Here is a 20,232-nt window from a genome sequence, read left to right as displayed (position 1 = left end):
CGGAACTCGAATTCTTCACGGAGCTGAGGAACTGTCGGCTAGCGGAACCTTCATTACCAAGGCCCTGTTTCCGCGGCTCAGCCGGCGCTCCGCCCAACGGAAGTGGCGGAGCCCGAGCTCTGCGCGAAGCGAGTTGAATCACCCTGGTGACGGGAGGGGCGCGGAGCAACGCCCTTTCCGCCGGAAGCGGGTTTCGGGGCCTCCACGTGCTGCCCCTCCCCCACCTCCGGCCCAGCAGCAGCGGCGGCTCCCCTGCTGCCATGGAGCCCGCCGGCCTGGAACAGATCCTCCGGGAGCTGCTGCTGCCGGACACGGAGCGCATCCGCCAGGTATGGGGCCGGTGGGACCGGGCCAGGGCCAGCGGAGGCGTTGCGGGAACGGCCCAACTCTGACCCCAGGCTCTCCCCAGGCCACCGAGCAACTCCAGACCGCTCTTAGGGACCCCGCCTCCCTGCCCGCGCTCTGCGAACTGCTGGCCTCAGCGGGCGACCCTCAAGTAAGGTTCCTGCCGCTTCCTGCGGAGTTTCCTATAGTACGCCACATGTCAAGCCCCAGCTCCTGCCCTCGGCGACCCGGTCAGCACCTTCCTGCCCGGGCCCTCACGTGCCTGCTTCCTCGTCCCAGATCCGCCAGTTCGCGGCCGTACTGATCCGCAGACGACTGAGCACCGGCTGGCGACGGCTGGCGGCCGAGCAACGGGAGAGGTGGGTTGGGCCAGGGGTGGGGCGGGCCGGGCTGAGGCGGTTCTTGGGTGCCAAATACTTGCCACCTGTGTTCTAGCATCAAGTCTTTGATCCTGACGGTCCTTCAGAGAGAGACAGAGTAAGTACCTATCTGCCTCCTCTCAGGGCCCTAACTGATTCTAGGCTGAGAGCTTCTCAGGGTTTCTGCCTTCTTTTTCAGCTCCAGGCTGGCTTTTGGGGGGCAGGGACTTAGGTTTTTAGACCAGGGGTGGAGGAACGATTCTCAAGTTGTATTAAAGACGAAAGTTCTTGAGCGCGGGCTGTGATGGTCTGCCAAAGCCGAGTCGGAAGAACAGAACTGAAATTCAGCATGAGTGAGGTCACCCTCACCAGACTGCACGCCTACTGTGCTGCTAGTGTCCCTCTGAGACGTTTTCTGTGTCCCAACTTGGCAGAGGCCCTGTGCGCACACCTGGAGGTTTCTCTCCTGGCCACTCCGTGGAGGCAGGGCCATCGCGTACAGGGAAGGGTACTGGAGGGTGATTGGGGGTGGGGAATCTCTCCTGTTTGCAGGCATTCTGTGAGTCTTAGCCTGGCCCAGCTCTCTGCTACCGTTTTTCGAAAAGAAGGTCTGGAGGCCTGGCCTCAGCTCATGCAGCTTCTTCAGCACAGTATCCGCAGCCTCCACGTCCCCGAGAGAGAGGTACTATCACATGGTTGGTGGGAGGAAGGGACCCAGAGGCTGGATAGACCATGTAAGCTTTTCCCTCTCAACCCCTCTTCCTGGGCAGATGGGGCTTTTGCTGCTAAGTGTGGTGGTGACCTCCCGGCCTGAGGCCTTCCGACCCCACCACCGGGAGCTTCTTCGGCTTCTGAATGAGACCCTTGGTGATGTGGGCTCTCCTGGACTCCTCTTCTATTCCCTGCGCACTCTGACCACCATGGCCCCTTACCTTGGCACTGATGATGTGGTGAGATGTGGGCCTTCACCTTCCCTGGCCCCCTACCCTCGGGCTTTCGTTTCCTCAGTCTTGCGGGATGCAGAGCTACTTAAGATTTTTTCTCTGCTTTTTGTCCTGCCTAACAGTTGAGAGGGGATCCTGTGGGTGGCTGTGCCTAGGCTCCTGCTATGTGCGGGCTTCGAGGAAGCTGCTAGCTTCTGGGGTTGGAGATAAGGCTGCATCGTGCTTTCTGTGATTTAGCTCATCTTGTGTCCTCCAGCCTCTCGTGCGAATGTTGGTGCCCAAGCTCATCGTGGCTGTGCAGACTCTGATCCCTGTAGACGAGGTGAGGACATTCGGGTAGGGGCTCTGTTGGAAGGAGGGTGCAGGAGCATTCAGCCTGGTCCACTGAAGAAGAGCATAGTAACCCCGAGACTTCTCTGTCTGGCAGGCAAAGGCCTGTGAGGCCTTGGAGGCCCTGGATGAATTGCTGGAGTCAGAGTTGCCCATCATCACCTCCCACCTCTCAGAGGTCCTCACATTCTGCCTGGAGGTGAGCCTGGGGTCAGCACTGTCCCTGCTGCTTGTTCTGCTGGGAGTTTCCTTGCCCGTTTCTGATTCGAGTTGGTCTCTGGGCAGGTGGCTAGAAACGTGGCCCTAGGTGATGCAATACGTGTGCGTATTCTCTGCTGTCTCACTTTCTTGGTCAAAGTCAAGAGCAAGGTGAGTGCCTTCTGACACACATCACCCCATCTCTATCTTCTTCTTCATCTCACTCTTGGAGCTTTCTGTCTATCTGGGGTTATGTAAAGTACCATAGCTAAGATATTCCAGGCTGGGTCTGGACTCAGCCCAGCTCTTGGCTGGGAGATTGGGAATCTCCTCCTGGACCCCCTGTGGCCTGGAAGGCTGGAATTTCTAATGTGAGTCCGTCTTGGGAACAGATTCTCAGGGACACCGTTCCATTCTCCCTTTTAAGGCGTTACTGAAGAATCGCCTCCTACCGCCCTTGCTGCACACCCTTTTCCCCATCATGGCTGCCGAGCCCACCCTGGGTCAGCTGGATCCTGAGGATCAGGATTCAGAGGAAGAAGAGCTGTATGTTGGACTGGTGGGGGAGACGCCCAAGCACTTTGCCATTCAGGTGGGATGTGGGACAGGGGCCGGGGGCAGGGGTGTTAGGTCGTTGGGGGAGGTTGGGGGGCAGAGATGGAGTCCAGCAAAGTCTACCTGTCCTTTTCCAGGTCGTGGACATGCTGGCACTCTATTTGCCCCCTGAGAAGCTCTGTCCCCTGCTGGTAAGTGTGGCTTTGTTCTTGCAGTGCTCCTACCCCTGGGTTTGCCTAGTCTCCCGAGCTTGAGGATGTTTGGGCCCTGGTAGGTGTGGAAGGCCTATTGCCGCAGGAACAGGCAGGCTCGTGCTGGGGTTTCAGGAGAGTGCCATCTGCTCCCCTAGATGCCCATGCTGGAAGAGGCTTTGCGGAGCCAGAGCCCATACCAGCGCAAGGCTGGGCTCCTCGTGCTGGCAGTGCTCTCTGATGGAGCCGGGGACCACATCAGGCAGAGGTATTTGTTCCCCTGTCTCGGAGTTAGGGTGGGCCATGGGGAGGAGGACCACACTGCCCACGGCAGTCGTGGTCTCCGCTTGTCCTTTGAGCCTAGTCATCAATAGTGTCTGCTCCCACATTCAAGTGTTCTGGTTTGGAAGATACCCCAGCTGTCAGGGTCAGCGGGTGGTGCTCCCCATCTGGTGACAAAAAGCCTTGGTTTTCCCAGGGGAAACAGCAGAATGGCTCAGCCCAGGGATCTCAGGTCCTGCCCCTCAGACTCCACCCTCTTGTCCCGCCCCATCCAGACTGCTGTCCCCACTGCTACAGATCGTGTGCAGGAGCCTGGAGGATCCGTCACAGGTTGTGCGCAATGCTGCGCTCTTTGCCCTGGGCCAGTTCTCAGAGAACCTACAGGTCAGCAAGGCCGATGTGGGCAGCCACTGTTTCAGAGTCCCCACCTGTCCCAGAGACCAGCTTCCCCTCAGCCCCATCCCTCAGGCATCCCTGCTGCCATCAGTACTTAGGTGCGTGCCTTGCAGTTGAGCTGACTCAGACCGTCTTTCTCCTTCCCCCAGCCCCACATTCGCAGCTATTCCGGGGAGGTGATGCCACTGCTCCTCGCCTACCTGAAGTCCGTGCCTCCTGGGTGCACACGTCACCTAGCCAAGGCCTGCTATGCCCTGGAGAACTTCGTGGAGAACCTAGGTGGCGATGCCCTTTGCGGGTGTGAGGGAGGGGATGGGGCTGTCGCTTTGGCTGAAGGGGGCAGGAGGTGCAGCTCCCCGAACCACTGCCCGTGGTGGGGAGAGGGATGTGGCAGGGCCACAGGGAGGGTCGGCCTGGAGGCAGGTAGGAGACCTGGGTTGGTTGGTAGAGGGGTGCCCTTTCCCACAGGGCCTGAAGTGCAGCACTACCTTACGGAGCTCATGGAGTATATGTTGCAGCCTCTGAGAAACCCCAGCAGCTCCCGGGCCAAGGAGCTGGCTGTGAGCGCCCTGGGGGCCATTGGTGAGTCGGAGGCAGGAGGTGGGAGCATGGGTTCACTCCGGGTGCCTGCGGCAGATGGTCCCTGCTCACTCTCCAGCTCTGATTCTGCCCTTCCGTGCTGCAGCCACGGCTGCCCAGGCCTCCATACTGCCCTACTTCCCCACCATCGTGGAGCACCTGCGGGAATTCCTGTTGACAGGCCATGAGGACCTTCAGCCTGTGCGGATCCAGAGCCTGGGTGAGCGAGGCACTCCTAGGCCGGCTTCCCAGTGCTGGGGAAGGGCAGATGCTCACCTGTCGTTCACGAGATCGCCCCGGGGCAGCTGCGCTCGCACCTTACCCAGGAGTAGAAGGGATTTCTGGATCCCCCCCACCCCCCACCCCCCGCCCAGCTATCTCTGGTCCCTCAGGCCTTGGCCCTGCACACCTCTGGCCTAGTGCCTCATCCTGGTGCTAACCGAGCCCTTGCCTCTGCAGAGACACTTGGGGTACTGGTGCGAGCAGTAGGGGAGCCCATGAGGCCCCTGGCTGAGGAATGCTGCCAGCTGGGGCTGGGCTTGTGTGACCAGGTAGACGACCCTGACTTGCGGCGCTGCACGTGAGTGAGCCCTCACCCCGCCCCCACCCAGACCCCAGTCCTCTGGTTCTGGACCGTGGGTTCCCCGGGCTCCCCCATCCTGTCTGGCTACAGCAGGTAGGACTATACAGCTTCTGTCTGTCTCCGCCAGGTACAGCCTGTTTGCAGCCTTATCAGGGCTGATGGGTGAGAGCCTCGCTCCCCACCTGCCACGAATCACCACACTCATGCTGTTGTCATTGCGTTCCACCCAGGGCATTGTGGTGAGCAGACAGGGTGGGCTGGGCCAGGTGGGGACGGCCAGGCCTGGGATGGGATCTCTCTCCTGGGCCCAGCTGAGCCAAAGTCCCTGCTGTGCCTCCCCATTCCAGCCTCAGTGCACTGGAAGCAGCACCTTCCTTCTGTTTGACGATGAGCACGGTGGGGAGGAAGAGGAGGAGCTTGTGGAGGAGGACTCGGAAGAGGAGGAGGACTCAGAGGTCTCAGGGTGCGGAGGCTGCCTTTCTGGTCTGGGGGATCCTGGCTTGGACAAGGGCCCAGGGCCAGCTCTGCTTCTACTGGCGCCTGATTGCTGCTGCCTCCCCATCTTACTCTAGGTACAGCGTGGAAAACGCCTTTTTCGATGAGAAGGAAGACGCCTGTGCTGCACTGGGGGAGATCTCTGTGAATGCCAGGTGAGCATCGGCCTCTCCTCGGCACAGGGAACCTCTCCTGGGCGCCCCTTCCCCATGGCGGTGTGTCTGTCCACAGTGTGGCCTTCCTTCCCTACATGGAGACTGTCTTTGAAGAAGTGTTCACACTGCTGGAGGTGAGTGGGGCGGGTGGGGTCTGGGGGCTAGGAGCTGTGACGGCCCTGCATGCAGCACACACGTCCTGCCCCTCCTCGTGCCGCAGTGCCCTCACCTGAGCGTGCGGAAGGCAGCCCATGAGGCCCTGGGTCAGTTTTGCTGTGCGCTGCACAAAGCCTGTCAGAGCTGCCCCTCGGAACCCAACACTGCTGGTGAGAAGGCGAGGCCGGCGCCCGGCTGGGGCCTCTGGAAGCAGGGGGTGGGTGGGGAGGGCGCAGGGGCTGACCAAGGCTTCAGCCAATCATGTCCCCAGCTCTGCAGGCCGCCCTGGCCCGGGTGGTGCCATCCTATGTGCGGGCAGTGAACGGGGAGCGGGAGCGCCAGGTGGTGATGGCCGTGCTGGCGGCCCTGACGGCGGTGTTGCGTGGCTCTGGGAGCTTGGCGTTGCAGCCCCCTGGGCGGCTTGCTGAGATCTGCCACGCGCTCAAGGGTGTGCTGCAGAGGAAGGTGAGGGGCCAGCCGGCGGGCTGCAGGGTGAGGAGGTGGCCCAGCCTTGGGTGGGGCTAGCCGGAGGCTACCAGTCCAGCTTCCCCGTCCTTCCACCCACGGAAGGGAAAAGGGGCAGGAGAGCCCAGACTGAGCTGAGCGCCCTCTTCCTGCAGACAGCTTGTCAGGACGCCGACCAGGAGGAGGATGAGGACCAGGTAAGAGCTACGGGTGCAAACTGGGACCAGGCAGCCCAGTTGGTCTCCACGGGGCGGGGTGGACAGTGTGCTTGGCTTGGCCTGGGGGTACAGGGCTTGCTAAAAGATTGGTAGTGGCTCGGAACAACCCACCCAACTCCCGCTAAGGCAGTGGGTGTTCAAGGAAGGCTTCCTGGGGGTGGGGATTCGGGGCAGGCTTGGATTGATAGTGGGAGTAGGAGGACCAGGAGGGAAAGCTGGGCTGCAAACAAACCCAGCCTGGAAGGGGCCAGTCCCGTCAACCAAGGGCAGCCCTCAGGGAGACCACCTGCAGCCGTGGAGGAGTGCGGTGGGAGGCGCCCCCAGTCTCTGACCTGGCCCTGCAGGCTGAATACGACGCCATGTTGCTGGAGCATGCTGGCGAGGCCATCCCTGCCCTGGCCGCTGCGGCCGGGGGAGATGCCTTTGCCCCCTTCTTTGCCGGCTTCCTGCCATTATTGCTGTGCAAGACGGTGAGTGCTCTGTCCTCTGGCTTCGAGCCCCGTTCCGCCTGTGCCCCCTGTGCTCAGTTCCCCACTTGGTCCCAGTCCCAGGCTGACTCGCACTCCTCACCCCACCAGAAACAGGGCTGCACAGTGGCAGAGAAGTCCTTTGCGGTGGGGACGCTGGCAGAGTCCATTCAGGGCCTGGGTGCCGCCTCGGCCCAGTTTGTGTCCCGGCTGCTCCCCGTGCTGTTGAGCACTGCCCGGGAGGCGGACCCCGAGGTGCGGAGCAATGCCGTCTTTGGGCTGGGCGTGCTGGCGGAGCACGGGGGTCGCCCTGCCCAGGAGTATCCTCGGCTTGCAGGAGGGGGCCCAGATGGGGTTGGGAGGGTGTCCCTGGGGTTCGGGATGGGCGCAGTCTCCCCGTGTGCCTGTTCCTTGACTGTGGACCAGACACTTCCCCAAGCTGCTGGGGCTCCTGCTGCCCCTCCTGGCGAGGGAGCGCCATGATCGTGTCCATGACAACATCTGTGGGGCACTCGCCCGCCTGCTGATGGCCAGTCCCACGAGGAAACCAGAGCCCCAGGTGAGGGGTGGGGGCGTCAGGCAGGGCCAGGGAGCTGAGGAGGGTGCAGGGCAGGAGGCCAGAGTCTTCTGTGTGTCCAGGTGCTGGCTGCCCTGCTGCACGCCCTGCCACTGAAGGAGGATTTGGAGGAGTGGGTCACCTTAGGGCACCTCTTCAGCTTCCTGTACCAGAGCAGCCCAGACCAGGTAACCGCGATGCTGGGGCCCTTAGAGGGGGCTTGATGCTCCAGTCTCATTGACGGGCAGGGTTGGCATCAGTTTAAGCTGCTCTGCTCAGCTTTCCTGTTGCTGTGCAAGGATTGGCAGCCAAGGCCTTTAAGAGGGGAGGAGGGGCTTCCTCTCACCGCGTAGCATTTTTCCTCAGGGAGGTTTCATTTCCACCCTCTGGTCTGAGCCAGAAGTCGCAGCTTTCCTAGGCTGATTTCCTAGAGCAGGCTCTTTGAGACTGTGCTCCATGGAGCCTGGGCCCTTTGGGCCACCCCACCATCCTTTCCAGTCAGAGCAGCTCTGCTTTCTGAATGAGATTTGTCTGCAGCAAGTGGCTAGCTTTGGGAACGCTTGTCCCAGTGCTCTTGTGTCCATCACCTTTGTCTTGCATCTTCGCAGACTACTCTGTGGGTGGAGCTCCTGAGTGTCTGGGCTTCTTTTGGTCTTTAGGCCGTGATTTCAGATACTTTTGGTCACAGTCTCATGCTCTCCGAAAATCAAACAAACAACACATTGCTACCACCCTGTTTCAGGGTTCTTCTCATGGTTCACGGTTGTTTGAGCAATGCTGATTAACAGCCCAGGTGGGAGACTGCCTCTTCGGGGCTCCTACCACCCACCCCAGCGCTGGGGCCCAGGGGTGCTTCTGCCCAAGTCAGCCCTTCTTTCCCCACAGGTTGTAGATGTGGCTCCAGAGCTCCTGCGCATTTGCAGCCTCATCCTGGCCGAGAACAAGGTCCCACCAGGTGACGGTGGCAGTTGTGGGCAGGGCTGGGGGGAGGTGGGGAGCAGCAGGGCTCAGGGGGCCTGGGGCAGCTAGGGGTGGGGGCCAGCCCTCCCCAGACTCCTCCCCCTTCACTCTCCACCCAGACACCAAGGCATCGCTGCTGCTGCTGCTCACGTTCTTGGCCAAACAGCACACTGACAGCTTCCGTTCAGCACTGGGCTCCCTGCCTGGCAACAAGGCCCAGGAGCTCCAGGCCATCCTGGGCCTCACCTAGACTGCGGGCTGCAGCTGGGCCAGAGAGAACAGAGCCTGCCCACGCCTGAGACCAGCTCTCTGCCCAGTTGCAGCTCACGCCTTACCAAAGATTCTGGGCCTGGGCCTCATACCCACTTGGAGTCTCAGCCCTACTTGCCGTCTTACCGGGGTGTCTGCTAGGGCTGGGTCTGTCGTGCTGGGACAATACAGACAGAGTCATGACACCATCCTGTAATAAAGGCAGTTTATTTTCTTCTTGAACAGTAGCGCTGGGAGCAGGAAGGATAGAGACCCGTGTTCAGAAGTGAGGCAGGACACCGTTTACCATAGCTGGTTCCCTGGCAGCTTTGTAAATTGGCTCTAACCGCAGTGGAATCGGGGCCCTGGCTGGATCAGGAGGCGCCCATATGGCTCCTCTTGTTTCACACAAAGGATCTGCTGTGCAGCAAGCACTGGTCAAGAGGGGAGGAGAGGGCTGGTCAGAGGAGAGGGTCCCTACAGCAGCCGCTGGCCTGTGTGTCCACTCCCCACCCCCCACACAGGCACACACATTCCTCGCTCACCCAGGAGCAGGTAGAAGACCCGCGCGGCCACCTTACGGGGACTGAGAGGTGGCACCAGGCTGCTGAAGTCAGGCTCCCTCTTGGCCTGCAGCTCCCGTGCCACTGCCCTGTGGGGGTCAAGAACTATGAGCTGAGGCTGCAGCCCAGGCCACCCACGGAGGCATGCCCTTCCTGGTACCTGTGCACAGCCTCCAGCGAGAGCAGCTCAGGCTCTGGGGGCAGCTCCACAGGCACCTCCACAGGCACCTCAGGGAGCTCAGGCACCACGGGCAATGCAGGGGCTTCTGGCTCCTCAGCCCAGACCCTAGGAGAACACGGGAGTTGGGTGGAGCAGGGAAGGTGGCAGCGGTGACAGTGACGAGGGGTACAGCCATCCTAGCTGGGGCTGCCGCTTACCACCGTTCTTCCGGGGGCACGAGGCTGATGCGGGTCTTCTCCTCCTCAGCCGCTTCTAGGGAGATCTCTGTCAGGGGGAGGGGAAGGTCCTGAGTGGGTTTGTTTGCATCTGAGCAGTTGGGATTTGGGGGCCACCTGGTCCACCTGGGTGCCAGAGCTGGCAGTGACTTGTTAAAAGTACCCGGGGTGGGGGGAGGGGACTGAAGAGACTCAGTCTGTGCTTCCTTATGTTAAGTGCGCTGACGAGAACTGTCAGCAGTTGGAGCACCAGTTTCCTGGGACAGTGGTCAGGGTGGTGGTCTCCACCGTCCCTTTTCCAGATACTTACCTGAAGGCAGCATGAGGGGCACACTGGGCTCCAGGGCCTCCCTCAGGACCTGGAGATGAGAGAAGGAGAACTAAGACCCCAAGCCATCACAGAAGCACCGGGGGCAGGGGTGAAGCAGGTCTAGCCCTGAACCAGCCTGGCTGGGACCTGGTGCCCATGGCTCACGTGGGCAGAAAAAAGCAGGCTGTTGGAGCTCAGGCAAAGCAGGAAGGAGTGAGGGTGCCATTACCTCGATATCGCTTGGAGTTTCAGCCTTTCTCCTTTCCTCCTCAGCTGCCGCCTCCCTCTCAGCTTCCTCTTCCTCAGGCTCCAGGGGCGGCCTTCTCCTGAGTGCTAGTGGGAGTGGCTGGGCACAGTGGGTCCAGAAAGCCAGCAGTTCTTGGGGTAGCCGGCCAGCTGACAACGGGGCAGCAGGGAGAGGGTTTGAGGCGTGAGGAACACCAGGAGTGAGGGACAGGGGTTCAGAGGATCCCACACACCAGCTCCCACCATTCCTCACAGTGAGTCGGGGTTCGGAACAGCTCTGCAGGGCTCGTGATCATCCTCTCAGGAGGCTGCACCATTGGCTGTGTGGTAGGAAAGGCCAGAAGGCTGGTTAGGAAGGAGCCACTGCTCCTTACCCACCTGCAGTGCCTTGTTCCAGGGCCTCTGGCCTTCTAGCTCTTTCAGGCTCATTCTCTCCTCGTTGCTAAAAGGACTTTCAACTGATGCCCTTGGATGTGCTAGATGGGGTAATGAAGTGGTATGTGGGCAAACCCCCAGCATGTGCACTTTGGGGACTGTTCTCATGCCCCCCACCCCCACCCTGGGAGTTTAAGAGACCCAATGTGCACCTGCTTCCCTCCATCCCTCCAGAGCCTGGGCTGTACTCACACACTCCCGGCAGTGGGCTCTGGTTTGCATTTGTTCCAGGAATTCCTTCCGGGGTATCTGGGTCTCCCGGTCCCAGAATAATAAGCGGCGGCGGCGGGCAGGTGGGACCCTGGGAGGTGGGGAGACTGGGGGCCTCCTCCGCTGAGGGGGGAGGGGAGGTGGGAGCAAGGCTACCCGTTACTCCTTTCCCTGTGGTCCTCGTGGACTGCAGACATGCCCCAACCTGCCATCCCTAGCGGTGCCCTGGGAGAGGGTGCAGCTCCCACCCTGTATGAGGTGCCCATCCCGATAAAATGGGGTGTGGACGGGGCACCTTTTACTAATTTGCTCAAAGGCCTGTGGAAGCTAGCAGGGGCCTTTGGCTTGGGGAAACTGAAAGTGGGTGAGCAGTTCTGGCAGAGGAGGGCGAAAAGGAGGCGGCTTGGAGGAGCATTACTCACCTCTGGGCTGGGTGGGGCTGGCAGACGCAGCTCCAGCGGGGGGGTTACCTCTGCAAAAACACTCGAGGTCCCAGCTCTGCCCCACACCCTTTGTCCTCAAAGCCACCCAGGCGAGATGCTAGAGTCCTCCCTTCAGCAAGTTAGAATACAGGGCCACTGTCTGCAGCAGCTGTACAGGGACCCCCGGGAAGGACCCTGGCATGGCAGGTACTCACCAGGAAGTAGGGCCTCAGGCTCCCAGGCTGGTGGCTTCGGCGGAAGTGGCTCTGCAGCCTCCTCCACCCTGAGGGGAAATGGGCAAGAGAATGAAGATACCCTCCCAGCAATGACCCCTACCTGGCCCAGGGGTTCCTGCCCTTACTCTGGAAGAGCTAGAGGTGAGGGCGGGGGGATTGTGACCTCCCTCTCTGGGGCCCGGAGCTCCTCTTCGTACTCTGTGAAGAGAAGATCAGGGCTCAGAACACAGAAGAGATGGGAACACTGCCCAGCCCAGACTGCCCGTGCCGGAGGCCTGACCATCCAGCACCGGGCGGGCCCTACGCGGCCACATGGACCTGCCTAGCCGACGTTCCTCTAACAAGATGGCTTCCTCCTCCTCTGCGATCAGCAGGTCCAAGTCTCGGCGGCTGATCTCTGGGAGGTCCCGTTCACCCTGTCAGGAGAGGGAGAACCAAGGTGAGGGGACTCAATTCCATTTCTGTCTGAGAGACATGCCACAGGGCTGGGCCAGACCGAGGAAGCCCGTGGGTGCTCCGGCGCTGGGGGCAGTGGTGGGGAAACGGAGGTGGAGAAGGCAGGACTCTGGGGGCAGAAGGAAGCAGATGCAGGGGGGCTGGGCCAGCAGAAGCAGGACTCGGGCCTCAGGCTCCATGTGCAGGGGGTCAGCTCACCTCAATCTTTAGCATACGTATGGGCTCCACCTCCAGGAGCGTGATGGCCTCGGGAGACGGTGCAGTGACCAGAATCCTTTCTGGAGAGGAGGGAAGTCACACCAGCCCGGTGTTCCTTTCCAAGTCCCCCCACCCATGTGGTAAGGCAAAAGCATGGACTCTGGAGTCAAGTCCACCTGGGTTCTAGTCAGGCCCCGGCCAGTCACTGGCAAGCTGACCCAGGACACATCGCTTAACCGCTATGGGCTTCACTTTCCTCATCTGTAAACTGGGGATAATAATTCTGATCTCATAGGACTCTTGTGAGCAGTAACGGCATTATACACATACAGTGCCCCTTACAGGGCCTCGCTCCTGAAAGAAGCTCAAAGACAGTGATTTCTTCAGCTCTTAGACGTTCCTCTACCTCTCACCAAAGAGAAGGCTCTCTCTGCTCACCTGGCTCTATAGGAACTTCAGGAGGGATCTCTTCAAGAACTCTCTCTGGGGTCACAGCCTCTAGGAGGTGTTGAATCTTTGGGGAGGGATTGGGGACAAAAGATAGGGTTCAGCTTCAGCGCCCTGCTTCCCCATTTTCACAACCTTATTCAGACAATGGACTGGACAGTGGTAGCCCTTTATGCCTAATTCTGTGGCACTGACAGCAGCATGCAGTGAACCCACTCACCATCCGGTTTCCTTTCCTCCCGTTCCCGCCCCCACCCAATCATCTAGACTGTGTTCATTTGTCTGGGAAAGAAGTACTGCAGCCTTATGTCAAGTGTTGGGGACAGTGGGAACAGAAAAGATTCTCGATCTTAAGGACTATATATGGTCTAGTGGGGAGACGAGTTTGTATACGACCCCAGCAAGAGCCAGCCAAAGGATGCTGTACACCTGAAACTAGCACAACACTGTAAATCATCTATACTTCAATAAAAGCTGTTTGTTTTGAAAAACAAAATAAATTAAAAAGAAAGAGTCAACACAAAGGATAAACAAGGCCCTAGTGATGTGCTGAGTTCTAGAACATTTGGTTCTGGCTGGGAGTCGTATAAAGACTTGATAGAAAAGTGTAGAAATTGAGCGATGTCTGTAAGAGAATGGGGGGTGACCATTATGGCCTAGGGAAACAGCAAAAGTAAAGAAGTAAATGTGGCATCTTTGGGGCATAGGGGCCAGGCTGGGGTTTGGGAGCCAAAGATGCCCAGGAGATGTGCTGAGAGATGTCTAGGGATGGCTATCTCTGGACCAGGGTATGGAGAACCTTAAATGCTAGTATTCTGTTGGCAGTGGGGAGCCACTGGAGGTGTCTTTTTTTTTTTTTTTTTTTGCTGTACGCGGGCCTCTCACTGCCGTGGCCTCTCCCGCTGCGGAGCACAGGCTCCGGACGCGCAGGCTCAGCGGCCATGGCTCACGGGCCCAGCCGCTCTGCGGCATGTGGGATCTTCCCGGACCGGGGCACAAACCTGTGTCCCCTGCATCGGCAGGCGGACTCTCAACCACTGCGCCACCAGGGAAGACCTAGAGATGTCTTTGAAGGAAGGAAGTAACACTGTCTAAGCTGTAGGGGTGTTAGGAATGGATGGACAAGGACATGGGAAACCCAGTGCCGAGGGACACTGAGGGCGTGGATTGCGGGCTTGGCTCTTGGAATGGTGTGGAGACGAGAGCTGCCTCTAGGTTGGTCCTGAATAGGTAAGTGCAGCAGACTTGTCTGGATGGGTCCACCATGGCAATTGCACTGCAATGACTTCTGTGGGGCAGAGCTGGAGCAGGCTCCCATCCCACCCCCACCCAAGTGTCAGACTGGCAACTCATCAGTCTGAGGTGTCCAGGGGGAATGAGACCTACCTGAGGGATTTTGAAGGGACTGGGCAGTATGGGCTCCACAGACATCATCCCAAAAAAGGGGTCTGGAGCATCTTCCAGAGCCTCCATCCTGACCAGGTGATTAGGCAGCAGCAGGCTGGGTCTGAGGGAGAATGGGGGCTGTCAAGGACTGAGGCCAAGCAGGGAGGTTCCCTTCCAAAGACTGGGTGGTCCCAGTCCCAGGGACACACTCACAGGTCAGTCTCCACCATATCAATGCGGATCCGCAGCTGGGCCCGGTGCAGGCGCTCCAGGATGTGCTGGATGTCCTCTGAGGGCAGGGAGGACAAGATAGGGTGCCAGCCCATGGGAGGACCGCTCAGCTCTGCCCCACCTCAGAGCCTTCTAGCCTTACCTACAAGGTACTGGCATTGTTGAGAGTAGACCCGAATGACGCCGATCTGGAGCTGGGCTGAGAGATAAAGGGAGAAGCGGGGCCGCGGCAGGCCTGGCAGCGGGGGCTGGACTCGTACCAGCACGTAATTGAGGATTTCCTCGCTGGGGGAACGATGCACCCTGATCACCGCTGCGCCAAAGACCAGCCCCACAGCCCAGCGTAATCCATCCCCTAACCCACAATGGCCCCAGGCCCCTCTTTCCTTTTCTGGGCCTTACCAGGTCTTCACCACGTTCACGTTCAGGTATTCACGCTTCACCAACCGGGTGCCGCGCGTTGCCGCCAGCCTGGAAGAAGGACGAGGAGTGAGGATGGAGGAGAAGCCCTCAGGCTGGGATCCCTGGGCGCCCCTCCCGGTGCGCCCACCCTGGCTCAGCCCTCCCTTACCAGATGGTGGCGAAGCAGCCGGTGTGGCGCTGAAGCACGCTGGGATAGTAGAACATGGTCGCTCCGGGGTTGCACCCTCGTCTACACCACTCTTCCGTTCGGATCTCAGTCCGAATTCTTCAGGGCACAGGATTTCCCAACACCCTTCGGAGAGAAGAATGTGGACAAGCGGCGCAGCAAGTGCACCCAGAATGCCAAATAAACGAACCGGTAAACGATGGGTGGATAAACGATTAAGGGGATAAGTAAATGGAGACGCACACTGGATACACAGGAGCAGGGACACTCTCTCCGTGCGCCCTGAGCCGGTTCGCACGCTGCGTGGGTGCTTCGTACTTACTGGAGCCTCACGGCTTGGGTTCCAGACTTGGAGATGCACAGCTCCGCGACGGGAAGCCCGAGCTGCCACCCAGACCAGGTCCGGAGGGAGAACGGGTGTCCTCCGTAGAGAAGCCGGTCTCTCGGCCTTTGCACAGCTTCGGCCCCTGCCCGGTCCCGAGGCTGCAGGGCTAGATCCCGCCGCAGGGAGCGCGTGCTCTGGTACTCTGCGCCTCCCTCCTCATTAGATGGCGGCGGCCCCCAAAGCAGCCAATGGGGAGCAGGGTCAGCTTGGGGGCACTGGCTGCAGGGCGCCAAGTAGGCTGCCTGGTTGGAGGCCACAGGGGGCTCCCGAGGCAGGCAGCGAACCAATGGGAAGAACCCTGCACGCGCGGGGGTGGGGGGTGGGGGGTGGGGGGCGGGGGGGCATTGTGAGGTGTCCCGACCAATGGGCTCTCGTCCTCGCCTGGGCAACAGGGGTTCCTCAGAGGTGCTTCTCTGCGGACCAATGAGCGGGGAGCAGACCCCAGCCTCGCCTGCAGCGAGCCTGGTAACAAGGGTGCTTCAACTACCGGGGAGGTTGCAGCATGCCAAGGGCAACCGCCACGCCCTGTTTGGGGCGCCTGACCTGCGGTTAGACCTTGCCTTTTCCCCCAAATCCCACCGAGTAGCAATTGGTTGGTCCGCCTTTGTTCCCAGCCTAGGGGCTATGGTGAGCTAGGGAGGTAGAAACGGGTATGAGGTGGCCTTGGAGCCACCCCAGGTCGTTGGGGAAGAAAGACCTCACAGGAAGCAGCGAGGGCACGGGCCGGGTCATTTCCTAAATCTGAACAGTTTAGGTTGTGGCATTCCTCACCTGGCTGTTGTGAATGTTTTCCTGGCTGAGACTTCAGTTTTGCTGGATGCAGGGCATACTTCTCGGCGTACAAAAGCTGTTTTGTCTCAAAAATTCTTTGTGTAATATAAGTTGTATGGTTGTAGTTACAAATATCCCATTCCCCATGCCTCCTGCCTTCGCACAGCCATTTCTTTGGCCTAGAATATCCTTCCCAGTCTTGACTCCAGGGCATGCTTCTGCCTCTTTATTAAGACTCAACTCTTCACACCATACACAAAAATAAATTCAAAATGGCTTAAAGACTTAAATAAGACATGACACCATAAAACTCCTGGAAGAGAACTAGGCAAAACATTCTCAGACATAGACTGCAGCGATATTTTCTTAGATCCATCTCCCAAGGCAAAAGAAATAAAGCCAAAAATTAACAAATGGGACCTAATCAAACTTAGAAGCTTTTGCACAGCAAAGGAAACCATAAACAAAAGGAAAAAACCTACCGAATGGGAGAAAATATTTGCAAACGATGCGACCGGCACAGGCTTAATTTCCAAAATATACAAACGGCACATACAACGCAATATGAAAAAAAACAAAAAACCCAATCAAAAAATGGGCAGAAGACCTAAATAGTCGTTTCTCCACAGAAGACATACTGATGGCTCTCACAGGCACATGAAAAGATGCTCAACATCGCTGATTATTAGAGAAATGCAAGTCAAAACTATTTATTTTACTTTATTTAAAAATATTTATTTACTTTGGCTGCATGCAGAATCTCTTAGTTGCAGCATGCAGACTTCTTAGTTGAGGCATGCAGACTTCTTAGTTGTGGCATGCGGACTCTTAGTTGGGGCATGCATGTGGGATCTAGTTCCCTGACCAGGGATCGAACCCGGGCTCCCTGCATTGGGAGCATGGAGTCCTACCCACTGATCACCAGGGAAGTCTCCCCAAACTATTAATACAATAAGGTATCACCTCACTTCAATCAGAATGGCCATGATTAAAAAGTCTACAAACAATAAATGCTGGAGAGGGTGTAGAGAAAAGGGAACCCTCCTACACTGTTGGTGGGAATGTAAATTGGCATAGCCATAATGGAAAAAAGTATGGAGGTTCCTTAAAAAACTAAAAATAGGGACTTCCCTGCTGGCTCAGTGGTTAAGAATCCGCCTGCCAATGCAGGGGACACAGGTTTGATCCCTGGTCCAGGAAGATCCCACATGCCTCAGAACAACTAAGCCACATGCCGCAGAACAACTAAGTTGTGCTCCACAACTACTGAGCTTGCACTCTAGAGCCCGTGAGCCACAACTACTGAGCCTGGGTGCCACAACTACTGAAGCCCGTGCGCCTAGAGCCCGTGCTCTGCAACAAGAGAAGCCACCGCAATGAGAAGCCCGCACACCACAACGAAGAGTAGCCCCCACTCACCACAACTAGAGAAAGCCCGCGCGCAGCATGGAAGACCCAACGCAGCCAAAAATAAATAAACTAAAAAAAAAAAACTAACTAAAAATAGAGCTACCTATGATCCAGCAATCCTGCTCCTGGGCATATATCTGGAAAAGACGAAAACTCTAATTTGAAAAGACATGTGCACCCCAATGTTCATAGCAGCATTATTTGCAACAGGCAAGATGTGGAAGCAACCTAAGTGTCCATCAACAGATGAATGGATAAAAAAGATGTGGTACATATATACAATACAATACTACTCAGCCATAAAAAAGAACAAAATAATCCTTTTGCAGCAACATGGATGGACCTAGAGATTATCATACTAAGTGAAGTCAGACCGAGAAAGACAAATATTATATGATATCACTTATATGTAGAACCTAAAAAAGAACACAAATGAACTTATTTACAAAACAGGAACAGACTCACAAACATAGGAAAAAAACTTACGGTTACCAAAGGGGAAAGGGGAGGGAGGGATAAATTAGGAATATGGGGTTAACAGATACACACCACTATATATAAAATAACCAATAAGGACATACTGTATAGCACAAGGAGCTATATTCAATATCTTGTAATAACCTATGATGGAAAGAATCTGGAAAAATACATAACTGAACCACTTTGCTATACATTTGAAAGTAACACAATATTGTAAGTCAACTATAGTTTAATTAAAAAAAAAAAAAAGACTCAGCTCTTATTGCAGCCAAGCTGACCCTATTTTATTTTGTTCCTTCAATCCGGGAACTCTTGAGAGGTTCTTGTTTTTTCCATTAGTGCCTGAAACTTAGCTCAGCAAATGTTTGTCAGAGGAATGTGCAATTGCCCTAAATTTACCACCACAGAATATCAAGGCTGAACGGGATTTCAAAATCTAGTCCAAGACTTGCCTTTACAGATGAGAAAACAGAGGCCCATATGGACTGTTTGTTCCAGACCACACAGCTCCTTAGTGGCAGCCTGGTTGGGAACTCTGTTCTTTTGAATTCCAGTGTTCCCAATCCCTATTCCACGGTGCTTGGCTAAATTGGTTTCTACATGATACTTACAAATTGTTTCGATCACTGTACATATATTGTCAGTGTTCACAAGTGTTCACGCTGGGGCACAAATATGATAAAGTGGGGACACCTGCCCTTAAGGTGCTTAGGACCTAGTTTAAGAGATAAAGGACACAGTAATTTGCTCACTCATCTGTCCATTCATTCAACAAGTATTTATTACATGCCTACCATGTGCCAGGCACTACTCTAGACACTGGGGATATAGCAATGAACAAAACAAGTCCCTGTTCTCATGGAATAGGGAAGGAGTGACGATAAACAAGTAGACAAATAGAAATGTGTGAAGTGGTAATCAGTGCTATGAAGAAAAATGAGGCAGCATAAGAGAATAGAGAATAGTGAGGGCTGCTATTCGGGTTGGGTGCTCAGGGAAGCCCTCTCTGAAGAGAGGGGGCAGGTCATGTGCTTACCTGAAGGAAGAGTGTTTTAGACAAAAGAACCAGCAAGTGCAAAGGTCCTGAGGCAGAAATGTCTGGTGGGTTCAGGGGACCTGGAGCAAAGTAACTGAGGAGAAGAATAGCAAGGGGTGCGGTTAGAAAGGAGAATGGGGCCATATCACCTTGAAGGCCATTGTAAGGATTTGGGCTCTTACCCTGAGTGAATTGAAAGCCAATGGAGGATTTCAAGCAGAGGAATGACATGATAAGATTTATGTGTTAAGAGGATCTCTTCTGTGTTGAGAATGGGCTGAAGGTGGACAAGAGTGGAAGCAGAAAAGATGTGGAAGGAAGCAGAAAGAAGAGGTGTGAGAGATGATGGTGTTTGAACCAGTCTTGGTTAGGGAAGCAGAGTCAGATTCTGGATAGATTTTGAAGGAAGGAATGATAGGATTTGCTGATGGGTTGGATGTGGGGTATAACAGAAAATGAAGTGAAGGTGCAGGAGGGATTTCAGCAGGGCCTGTGCACCTGCACACTCAGTACCCAATTTCCTCACTGCCTATGCAGATGCCTGTTGGGGCTCCTGGCTTCTCAGGATGACAATGAGGAAGGTCCAAGGAGGCAGAAAGGCTCAAAAGCAGTGAAGTTTGTCAGGTGAGACAGCAAGAAGTTCCTCAAGAATCTAGACATCCAGATTTGATCATGTCAGTGAGCCACTCAAAGCTTATAAAAGTGACATGACAGGAAGGAGCTGGTCTGGGAGGCTACCTCTCCGCCAGTTTGGTGTCATGTACGGGAAGCAGGAAGCTGGAGGCTGTGGCAGTCGGGTTAAGCGGTGAACTAGTCTGGTGGAGATGAGTGTAGGATGAGGTAGGATGACCGGTGGCCTTGTGAAGAAGAACTACCAGTTTGGGAGCAAGATAAACACGGGGCAAGGGAGAGTGGTGTTGGTGGATCTGGACCCCTGGGATCCCAGCAGACAGAGTGCTGGTGATGTGGCAGTCTAGGCCATGTTGTCTGTCATGGTGCTCAGGTAGAGTGAGGAGACCTGTTTGGGAGCAGCCTTCAGTTGGGGTGACAGTGCCCCAGGTACTGGGAGAAGAGGCACCAGGGCATGGTCTGCCCAGGGCACAGGAGGCTCAGCCACTCTTCCCTCTGATTTCCTCCCCTGCCAGGCCCCAGGGCCTCCAGCTCATCATTTCAGGTCTGTTCATTGAGACCTCCAGGCCAGAGTCCAACCCTAGGCGGAATCAGAGCCCTCTAGCCAAGGACTGTGGACGCCGGATTTCCCTTATGAAGGTGGCTACAGTGGTCATAGGCTCAGTGCCCCTCTTTTTGGCTGACCCCAACCCTCTCCCTAATCCTGGTTGCCTAGAGGATACAGAGAGCCAGGCCCAGAACCTGAAGCTTCCTAGCCCAGAGAGCTTGCTAGCCCGAACCTGTGTCTGGAGGAGAGGAAAGAGGCCCAGAGATGCCAGCAGGAAGAGAACCCGAGTGCCCTGCCCTCAGGTTACATCCCCATCATCTCTCTGTGACCCTGCTGCCTTCTTCTCTCAACAAGTCCGATGCTGA

At 56.7% G+C, this 20,232-nt stretch overlaps 2 protein-coding genes across 4 annotated transcripts; one reads left to right on the top strand and one right to left on the bottom strand.

The window, feature by feature from the left end:
• The first annotated feature begins 59 nt into the window (after positions 1–59).
• On the top strand, positions 60–10,739 carry IPO4 (importin 4). Its single transcript, XM_030854634.3, has 30 exons — positions 60–329; positions 410–496; positions 625–704; positions 781–822; positions 1,257–1,386; positions 1,475–1,654; positions 1,905–1,970; positions 2,076–2,177; positions 2,264–2,347; positions 2,604–2,768; positions 2,869–2,922; positions 3,081–3,190; positions 3,480–3,588; positions 3,750–3,879; positions 4,069–4,182; positions 4,286–4,399; positions 4,639–4,759; positions 4,890–5,001; positions 5,110–5,225; positions 5,335–5,412; positions 5,489–5,546; positions 5,633–5,738; positions 5,840–6,033; positions 6,189–6,230; positions 6,596–6,721; positions 6,830–7,038; positions 7,145–7,277; positions 7,358–7,462; positions 8,160–8,229; positions 8,354–10,739. The coding sequence occupies exons 1-30, from the start codon at positions 261–263 to the stop codon at positions 8,482–8,484; spliced, it is 3,237 nt and encodes a 1,078-aa protein (XP_030710494.1). The 5' UTR covers positions 60–260; the 3' UTR covers positions 8,485–10,739.
• REC8 (REC8 meiotic recombination protein) lies at positions 8,701–15,305 on the bottom strand. 3 transcript variants are annotated; one of them, XM_060294652.2, is made up of 20 exons: positions 14,931–15,305; positions 14,591–14,734; positions 14,422–14,490; positions 14,162–14,304; positions 14,002–14,077; positions 13,789–13,909; positions 12,394–12,469; positions 11,956–12,035; positions 11,582–11,717; positions 11,427–11,499; positions 11,281–11,348; positions 11,066–11,115; positions 10,626–10,766; positions 10,252–10,318; positions 9,982–10,148; positions 9,753–9,801; positions 9,425–9,491; positions 9,207–9,332; positions 9,029–9,135; positions 8,701–8,917 (listed from the first exon to the last, which is right to left on the bottom strand). In XM_060294652.2, exons 2-20 carry the CDS (start codon positions 14,644–14,646, stop codon positions 8,826–8,828), a joined length of 1,764 nt encoding a protein of 587 aa, XP_060150635.1. In that variant the 5' UTR covers positions 14,647–14,734; positions 14,931–15,305; the 3' UTR covers positions 8,701–8,825. The 3 variants fall into 3 exon arrangements, with proteins under 3 accessions (XP_060150635.1, XP_060150633.1, XP_060150634.1); XM_060294650.1 differs by having other exon boundaries at positions 11,624–11,717; positions 14,931–15,304; XM_060294651.2 differs by having other exon boundaries at positions 11,281–11,350; positions 11,471–11,499; positions 11,624–11,717; positions 14,931–15,304.
• Between the last annotated feature and the right edge of the window lie 4,927 nt (positions 15,306–20,232).

Source organism: Globicephala melas, chromosome 2 (assembly GCF_963455315.2).
Source record: "Globicephala melas chromosome 2, mGloMel1.2, whole genome shotgun sequence".
In the NCBI taxonomy this organism is placed as follows: domain Eukaryota; kingdom Metazoa; phylum Chordata; class Mammalia; order Artiodactyla; family Delphinidae; genus Globicephala; species Globicephala melas.
The sequence above is the reverse complement of the archived record's forward strand: the minus strand, read 5'-3'. Positions and strand labels throughout refer to the sequence as shown.